Below are 9,916 nucleotides of genomic sequence, written 5' to 3'. Positions count from 1 at the left end.
GTGTACATGATTTGTTTGGCAAATTATATATTATAAATATGGTTTATCTGAAATTAAATTGAAAGATTTTTCATTTTTTATATTTTGCATATAAAAAAAATCAAAATTTTCAAATTTCACCAAATTGTTTGATATGGAAATCTTCTTTAAAATGAGGTATGAAAATATACTATGACCAAAACTAAAATAGATGCAATTTATAAAATATAAAAAACAACAATAATAATAATCAGAATTTCTTGAAATTTGGTAGAGATCATTTGTATGGTAGTTTTGACGTTTTGACAGTCATCAAATTCCATCCATTTTTTCTTAATGATGCCTGAATCCTATGCAGTCGTCTTAAAGGGCTGCTCAGTTATGCAGGCTAGCTTTACTGCCCCCACCATTACCCTCTGATAGACTTCTACTTGTGAATGAGGTTGCTGAAGTTTTGAGGGACAAATCAAGATGTTGCTACCCAATGCTTACCATCGACTTCCCTCATGGGAACCAATCCCACAAGCCACTACAAGATGGAAGGGCAAAAAGTTTTCCACCACGAAATAGAGCAGTGGTTCTTAACCTGGGGTACCTGTAGCCACAAGGGGTGCAAAACCTTAAACCTGGGGGCGTACAAGACATGATTGCCAGTGCAATGGCACTGTATATTTACCACAAGAAGGCAAGGTTTGTATCACTAATACTTTTCATATGTTTGTATTTATATTGGATGGGGGCAAGATTTTATTTTTTCTTAGATGTCAAGGGTTACAAGCACTGGTCAGGAGGAAAGCTCCCATTTGATAGGATGTATTTATTTCAGCTGTTGTTAGCCCAATTTATTCACCTGAAGTGAATTCTACAGCCAAAATGTTTAATGCTTCCAAGAAGCTCATAATGTTCTTCTATTCAAAAGTCATTCCTTAGTAATGGTCTGGGTAATAATATGCAAAATTAGGCAGTTCCATTTACTTAAGCTTCCTTTTCCCTGGCATCCTTATTTCTTCTTATGAAGGACCTGACATTAGCAGCGGCAACAGTAGAATAGGAATAGGCACCACCAGCAACTGTGCGACGACATGGCTTACAGGCCCAAATGCCAGCAGCAGCACGTTTCATCGATTCCTAAAAAGAAAGAACATTAGTTTGACCAAATTAAACAATTTCATGTCAAATTCATTTGCAAATTTGAGTAAAAACAAAAGTCAACTATTTGAGAACAAGAAGTAAACATGAAAATTATGGAAAAGTTTACCAGCGCTTCCTTGTGATCACTGTTGACCTTATAATTCATACATTGGTTTAATTAGGTGAGGGGATTATCTATGTATAACAAGGGCTTCTTCCTCCTTATAAGGGAGGTAGCTGAGTGTATTTAGTTTGGTAAAAGAATGGGGAGTGGATATTATGCCTTTGTTTTTTTGGCTACCTCCCTTGTAAGGGGGGAAAAGCCTTTGGTACATACATGTAAAAGGGGATAGATTGATTTGCAGTTTCTGGTATTGCAACATCTTGGTTATATGTCACTTCTAACATAATTTCCAAGAGTGACATAGATTGTATGAAGGGGTGATTGTGGCAACAGCACTGTATGAGGCAGACATGGAACATGTGAAAGGAAGAGTTTAAATGTGTTTGCAATGAAACATCTGAAGTATGGTAGGGGTTACAACTGTCCACAGAAAACAGGACTTTAACAAAATTTTGAATACCAACATATGACTGTTGCACAAGATTGTTACTAGGATAGAAGCTGATGAAGGTGGAAAAAGGATAGAAGCTGATGAAGGTGGAAAAAGGATAGAAGCACTGGTAAACTTAGCCCATAATAACCAGATTCATAAACTGACCTTGCCACAAAATGTGCATGTATGTTTCATATGCTGAGTAACCTCCATTTTCTTGACCATTTTACGAAGGGAAGCACCATAACGGGTCCCGTATTTGCCGACGATGCCAACCTTCTTGGTCCTTTTAGCCTGAAATTGAACAAATCCTTTACTAAAATAACATCATACAGAATCAATAAGCCTAAATTAATACTTTTTACTAAGCCTGGCCTAGATGAACCAATTTCTTTCAAGCAATTAAGTCTGGTCTTAAAAGTTTACTGATTGTCTTTAATTCACTTGCTGAGGCTCTGTTCCACTGGGTGATCACTCTTTGGCTAAACAAGTTCTGTTTCAGCAGCCTAGACCTCTCGGCTTCATAATTTTCAATCGATCTCCACATTGCACCTGCTGCTGTGTGAAAAACTGCAAACTATTTTCTTTTTTTCCTGTTCAGAGTTAGTTTGCCTGGTACCCTCCACCAAGGCATTTACTTGCTTCTCTCAATCTACATTCTACCTCCACACTTTCCTGCCACATTTGCACCCAAATATCTAAAAATATCCACTTCCTCCAGTCGCTCTCCCTTAACCACTTCAGTACGGGACTTAAATCTCGCGGGCAGCAGCCAATGCCAGCCGTATGACGTCACGTAATAATATTCGCATCATAAAATATAGTCGCCGCTTATATCGATCGTTCTCTCTTTCACCCGCGAATTTTGAAAACCAGAGAGAATGGGATTCAGGGCGCATTTGGGAGAATGTAAAAACACAGGGGCGACTACAATAAATATAATCAAGACGCCGATATGGCAGCGTCGCGAATCCACTTGCTCCTCATGACGCCTACGTGTGCGGCACCGTATGGAAGGGGTTAACCACTTCCATACGGTGCCGCCTACGTAGGCGGCATGAGGAGCAAGTAGGTACTCGCTGATGCCGAAGTTGCCATCTTGATTATATTTATTGTAGTTGTACCTACGTAATTTTCATTCTCTCTAAACTGGCTTCATCAGTTTTCTATGGTCATCAAAATACACGGGTGAAAGAGAAAGGACAATTTAGTACCGACTTTATTTTTTATAATGCGATTATTATTTCAAGACATCGCACGTCGGGCAGCTAATGCCGCCAGACGGGCGATGTGCCCAGGAGGGAAGAGGTTAATGCTCACTTCCAGTCTACTTCCACTTTCACCCCTTGTACATCTCATCACCTTACTTTTACCCACATTTATCTTTAGCTTTCTTACATACTCTCCCAAACTCTGTCACCAACTTCCTCAGTCCCTCCTCCGATCCTGCCACAAGCACAGCGTCATCAGCAAACAACAGCTGGCTCACCTCCCACTTTTCTCCATTTTCTTTAACCATCTCTAATCCCTGCATTTACCTCTCGCACTACCCCAACCATGTATAAGTTGAACAGCCAGGGCGACATAATGCATCCTTGACGAAGTCCCACCTTTACCTCGAACCACTCTCTCCATTTCTAATCCTGACACAAGCTCTACTACTCTCATAAAAACTCTTGACAGCTCCTAGAAGCTTTCCTCCTATCCCATATATCTGCATAATTATGTAAAACCAACAAATCTTACTTTGACTCTCCCTAGCCTAGAAATGGCGAAACTGGGTCAATTTTGTCGAGATATGCATGTGAAAGTTTGGCAGAAAATCCGTAGACTTTCTTTCACTCCTCATGCGGGTGAAACAAGAATGTCAATCGTATTTTTTCGGGGAAGCTTTGTTAGAATTTCAGAGTGAAGGAATTTGACATTTATGATGTTTCAAGCTGTGGTTGGTAATATGCAGAGGATAAAAACGTAACTCCTCTTTGATCAAATTACATGAAAATCACACATTTTATAGAAAATAGGTCAAATAATGCAACCATATGCTAATTTGTTACGGTATTTGTAGCTGTGGTCAGTCATTTTGCAGAGGCTAAAACATAACTTCTCTTTGATCAAATTACATGAATATCACACATTTAAAAGAAAATACTTCAAATAATTGAACTATATGGAATCTATTACACTAATAACACAATAGTAAGAAACTTAATAGAGCGAAGTTTGATCCATACCACCAGTGATCATAGATGGCAGGCTGGATGAATAGTAGCTGTGGTCCGTAATTTTGCAGAAGATAAAACATAACTTCTCTTTAATGAAATTACATGAAAACCACACATTTTAAAGAAAATAGGTTGAATAATGCAACCATATGCTATCTTTTTATGTAAAATTGTGCATTTCCGCAAAAACTGTCCTTGTTCGGGTTTGGTCGGCTATTAGTGAGTCGGACGGTATTCGTAGCTGTGGTCGGTAATTTTGCAGAGGATAAAAACGTAACTTTCGATCAAAATTACATGAAAATCACATTTAAGAAAATAGGTCAAATACTGCAACCATATTCTATCTTTTTATATAAAATCGTGCATTTCACCAATAACTGTTCTTGTTCAGGTTTGGTCGGCTATTAGTGAGTCGGACGGTATTTGTAGCTGTGGTCAGTAATTTCGCAGATAAAAACAACTTCCTTGATCAAATTACATGGAAATCACACTTTTAAAGAAAATAGGTCAAATAATGCAACCATATGCTAAATCTTTATATATAATTGTGCATTTGAGGAAAAACCGTCATTGTTTGGGTTTGGTCGGCAATTAGTGAGACCGCACATTTTGGCCCGATTTCCTGGGACAAGATAGGCCTGATCTAATACCCTTCAAAATGCAATATCTCAGGAACTAGGACAGCTAGATGGATAATTCAAATTGCATTGTACTCTTAGTGACTTTCTGCATCCCATGAGAACTACTTCAGCTCAAATATCAGGAATTCCATTTTCATGTTCACCTAGCTAATATAGTATGGTTTTTTGTTACGTCCAAGAAAATAGTCATTACATTATATATAATTTGACGCAGCCTGAAGGGATTTCTCCCCGTCCTCTCATTTTATGCAATGGGGGGACAGAGAGGGGGGGTCACCGATTTAATGAAGCGGCCTTGCTGTGGATGTGCTGTGTCTTGCGACACTGCTTCTGACCCAGGGCAGTGGACAAGGTGCAGGGATGACCCATCATTCAGGAGGTGCTAAGATAAGAGGGAGGGTGGAGGGATGTGGAGTGTATTCAGGGATGGAATGGGTGGGAATGATTTTATGCCTTTTTCTTTTCGGCTAACCCCCTTGTAAGGGGGAAAAAGCTTTGGTATACTTATGTATATATGTACATAATATATAATAATTTACAAAATCAATATTTAATTTTCTAATGCTCTATCAGGTAGGTGTGCACAACTAAAATATAAATAATTAAAAAATCAAATTCCCTTCTTTTTCAAGCTATTTCATAAATCACAAAACTATTTTGCTTCTAATGAAATGGTCTTTCGTATGCAACAAGAATTGAAGGGTTAAACCAAATTTGAGGGTCCAAAAATCTTCAGCGCCCTCCTAAAAGAGGTGAGAGAAAACTAAATGCTCGGTGGACAGCTTCAAACATGCATTGGACAGATACCTGCGGAAGGTGCCAAATGAGCCTCCAGTGCCAGGCTACACCACCATCAGTAGGTTCTCTCCAAACTCACTACCAGACCAAATGAACCTTGCGAGAAGGGACAACAGGACTGGCAGCAACGGTAGTCCACTACGGCTGTGAGGATCGACCTCAGAACTTCACTAAGTAAACTTGTACAGACACTCCTCTACTTACATTCATTCGTTTTACGTTTTTTCGATTTTACATTTGAACTGACTGTAAAAAAGGAAATGTAAAAAAAAAATTATTGTTTGAGTGAATTTTTTAGTTTAGCGCGCTCTCCATAGTTCAAACGATACTTGCACATGACGCTGCGTCCATTGTTTACATTTTACAAACGACAAACTGAACATGCCTTGCCTCATCCTCCCCCTCCACCAACTCAATTTATGTTGCTTGAATTTAATTTATTTGAAATTAATGTTATTATCTTACAATGTTATGTGTATAATTAATGATTTAGGGGTGTTTTATAAGATATGTTAATCGAATTTACGGATGTATAGTACAGTAACAACTTACATTCATTTTCAAAATAACTAAAACGCAAGTTGAAGAGCGTCTGTATGTATGTACCATACAGAATGACTTCCTATAAGATAGATAGGTCAAACACCACCAGAGGCGCCACCATCCATGATGAGCACAATAGCACATCATTTTATGCGCACGCCATGCAAACGGACAAATTTACATACTGCCAGAAATTTCATTCATACAAATGTTATGCAAGTGTATTTACTATGATCGTAGTAAATTTCAAACAATTACATCATCAGTTACATGTCGGTACATAAAAACAAAAGATAAACATGGCAGCTTGCATTCAGCAGTAAATCGAAAATTGGTTTATGTTTCAGCGTAAAAAATGAGCTTTGGCAACTAACCAAAATAAACAAAAACTACTAGTCTCGCGGATTATTCTAATACCAAAATAAAGGCGTGTTACGGTAGAGCTGAGAAATCAGTGGTTTAAATTAGTTTTTTTTCTATCGGGTTGGATTATCGGATAACAACATCAACATCCATCCCGCCATCTTATCTATCACTGGTGGTATGGATCAAACTTCACTCTATTAAGTTTCTTACTATTATGTTATTAGTGTAATAGACAAATAGTTGAATTATTTGAACTCTTTTCTTTAAAATGTGTGATTTTCATGTAATTTCATCAAAGAGAAGTTACGTTTTTATCCTCCGTAATATTACGGACCACAGCTACGATTCGTCCTGCCCGCTATCTATGATCACTGGTGGTATGGATCAAACTACACTATTAAGTTTGTTACTATTGTGTTATTAGTGTAATAGCTTGCATATAGTTGAATTATTCAAACTATTTTCTTTAAAATGTGTGAGTTTGATGTAATTTGACGATATTCATAGCTGTGGTGGGTAATTTTGTAGAGGATAAAAACGTAATTCTATGATCAAATTACATGGAAATCACACATCTTAAAGTTTCTTGCTATTATGTCATTACTAGCCCGGAGTCTTTCAAGAGAAAGCTGGACAAATGGCTGGATGGGTTACCAGACCATCCACCGATACCAGGATACCCCTACAGCCACCACAACACCCTGCCAGAAGCAGTACAGAACCAAGGACAACTTGGAACGTGCGGAAGCAGACTTCAGCCGTGTCATTAACAGACAAAATTACCGAAAGTAAGTGTAATAGACTTATAGTTGAATTATTTGAACTATTGTCTTTAAAATGTGATTTTCATGTAATTTGATCAAAGAAGTTACGTTTCTTATCCTCCGTAATATTACGGACCACAGCTACGATTCGTCCTGCCCGCTATCAATAGCTAGGTCAACATGAAAATGGAATTACTGATATTTGAGCTGAAGTAGTTCTGACGGGATGCAAAAAGTCGCTATGAGTATAATGCAATTTGAATTACCCATCTAGCTGTCCTAGTTCTCAAGATATTGCATTTTGAATGGAATTAAATCGGGCCGAAACGTGCGGTCTGACTAATCGCCGATCAGACGTAAACAATGACAGTTTATACTGACAGGCACAATTCTATATAAAAATTTAGCATATGGTTGCATTATTTGACCTATTTTCTTTAAGATGTGTGATTTCCATGTAATTAGATCATAGAATTACATTTTTATCCTCTGCAAAATTACCCACCACAGCTACGAATACCATCAAATTACATGAAACTCACACATTTTAGAGAAAATAGTTTGAATAATTCAATAATTCAACTATATGCAAGCTATTACACTAATAACACAATAGTGACAAACTTAATAGTGTAGTTTGATCCATACCACCAGTGAGCATAGATAGCGGGCAGGACGAATCGTAGCTGTGGTCCGTAATATTACAGAGGATAAAAATGTAACTTCTCTTTGATCAAATTACATGAAAATCACACATTCTAAAGAAAATTGTTCAAATAATTCAACTATAAGTCTATTACACTAACAACATATTAGTAAGAAACTTAATAGAGTGAAGTTTGATCCATACCACCAGTGATAGATAAGATGGCGGGATGGAAGTTGACATTATCCAATAACCCGACCCGATAGAAAAAAACTAATTAAATCCACAGATTTCTCAGCTCTACCGCAACACGCTGCCTTTATTTTGGTATTAGAATAATCCACGAGACTAGTAGTTTTCGTTTATTTTGGTTAGTTGCTAAAACTCTGAATTTATTTAGCTCATTTTTTACGCTGAAACATAAACCAATTTTCGATTTACTGCTGAATGCAAGCCGCCATGTTTATCTTGTTTTTAGGTACCGACATGTAACTGATGTAATTTTTTTAAATTTACTACGATCGTAGTAAATACACTCGCATAACATTTGTATGAATGAAATTTCTGGCAGTATGTAAATTTGTCCATTTGCATGGCGTGCGCTTAAAATGACGCGCTATTGTGCTCGCCATCGACGGTGGCGCCTCTGGTGGCGTTTGACCTACCTACTATCTATGATCACTGGTGGTATGGATCAAACTACAGTAACACTATTAAGTTTATTACTATTGTGTTATTAGCGTAATAGCTTGCATATAGTTGAATTATTCAATCTATTTTCTTTAATATGTGTGAGTTTCATGTAATTTGACGGTATTTGTAGCTGTGGTGGGTAATTTTGCAGAGGATAAAAACATAATTCTATGATCAAATTACATGGAAATCACACATCTTAAAGACAATAGGTTAAATAATGCAACCATATGCTAAATTTTTATATAAAATTGTGCCTGTCAGTAAAAACCGTCATTGTTTATGCTTGATCGGCGATTAGTCAAACCGCACATTTCGGCCCGATTTCCTGGGACAAAATAGGCCAGATTTAATTCCATTCAAAATGCAATATCTCGAGAACTAGGACAGCTAGATGGATAATTCAAATTGCATTATACTCATAGCGACTTTTTGCAACCCATGAGAACTACTTCAGCTCAAATATCAGGAATTCCATTTTCATGTTGACCTAGCTATACAAGAGGCTGCCTGCCTATGACTCCAGATCTACATTATTAACTCACCTTGTGGCAACGTGTGGTGGATTACCTTTGCTTTATAATCGTACTTTAATTCTTTATTAAACCAGAATTGATCGTCCTACCTCAAACTGGCTGAATATTTGTCCTTAACACTGTTGACTTTAGCAGTTACTTGGTAAAAAAAGAGTCCACACAACCCCTCCCAAAAACCTGCTTTTGGTCTATTTTAAGTGACCGTCTTGGCACACTACATTTTTTATATAACACCAAGCTACCAAAATAAATAATAGGCTAGTCACTACTTTTACATCACCACCATTTCACTTCTTTGACCAGTCGATACCTGAACGAATAGTAATGTCCTCTTTCCACTTCATATAAATTCAAATTCTTGAATTTTTCTAAATATTCCACCTTGCATATGGTTTCATAGAAATGTGTGTATTTCCTCATATTTAATTAAAGCCAGATTGAGTACATGTCACGACCACCCGCCACCGTTCAACCTATATTTATCACCGATAATTCTCTTAATTCCATCTCCCCTCATCGGTAGAGGCAAATAAATTAATACAACAGACACATATGCTTCCGATTACTTGTACAAAACATATATAATAATTCGAGATTCAACAGATATTCATCGACTTTTAACTTATGTACTTTACCATTCTGGAAGCTGTGTTTACAACTTGATGAAGGAAGAACAGCGTCTGGTAGCGTGGTCAATAAACTTAAGGAATCCGCATAAAATATAACATATCGTATATTGTAATATGCCGTCCAATTTATTATCACAAGAGGTTAAGATATTGTAAATAAATATTAATATTGCAAAATTAGTGCATTTTATTTGTTTCTACTTAGGCATTTACATCTATATATTTAATCCACACAAAAAATTCTAGCAGAAAACTATTACACAATTATTTGCAAAAACCTGCAGAGAACCGCTCTCATGCAGTGGGGAAATTAAGAATTGAGGACAGGATTTTGACTAGGAATGGGGTTAGGATAAGGGTGGGATTTGGATTGAGAAGAGGGAGGCATGGTGAGGGATCCAATTTCTA

At 37.2% G+C, this 9,916-nt stretch overlaps 1 protein-coding gene across 1 annotated transcript; it reads right to left on the bottom strand.

Moving 5' to 3' along the window:
• Positions 1-936: 936 nt before the first annotated feature.
• RpL37A (ribosomal protein L37A) lies at positions 937-9,638 on the bottom strand. Its single transcript, XM_076179646.1, has 3 exons — positions 9,515-9,638; positions 1,833-1,961; positions 937-1,107 (listed from the first exon to the last, which is right to left on the bottom strand). The coding sequence occupies exons 1-3, from the start codon at positions 9,515-9,517 to the stop codon at positions 955-957; spliced, it is 285 nt and encodes a 94-aa protein (XP_076035761.1). The 5' UTR covers positions 9,518-9,638; the 3' UTR covers positions 937-954.
• Positions 9,639-9,916: the final 278 nt, after the last annotated feature.

This window comes from Oratosquilla oratoria, chromosome 43, assembly GCF_046742065.1.
Source record: "Oratosquilla oratoria isolate Oo_2021 chromosome 43, ASM4674206v1, whole genome shotgun sequence".
Classification (NCBI taxonomy): Eukaryota; Metazoa; Arthropoda; class Malacostraca; order Stomatopoda; family Squillidae; genus Oratosquilla; species Oratosquilla oratoria.
This window is presented reverse-complemented; position numbering and strand designations above follow the sequence as displayed.

What these genes read in the sequence shown, in the direction of transcription:
- RpL37A (XM_076179646.1), bottom strand. An exon ending in CATGCACATTTTGTGGCAAG is followed by an intron (nt 1,108 to 1,832) that starts GTCAGTTTATGA and finishes CTTTCTTTTTAG; the next exon opens with GAATCGATGAAACGTGCTGC.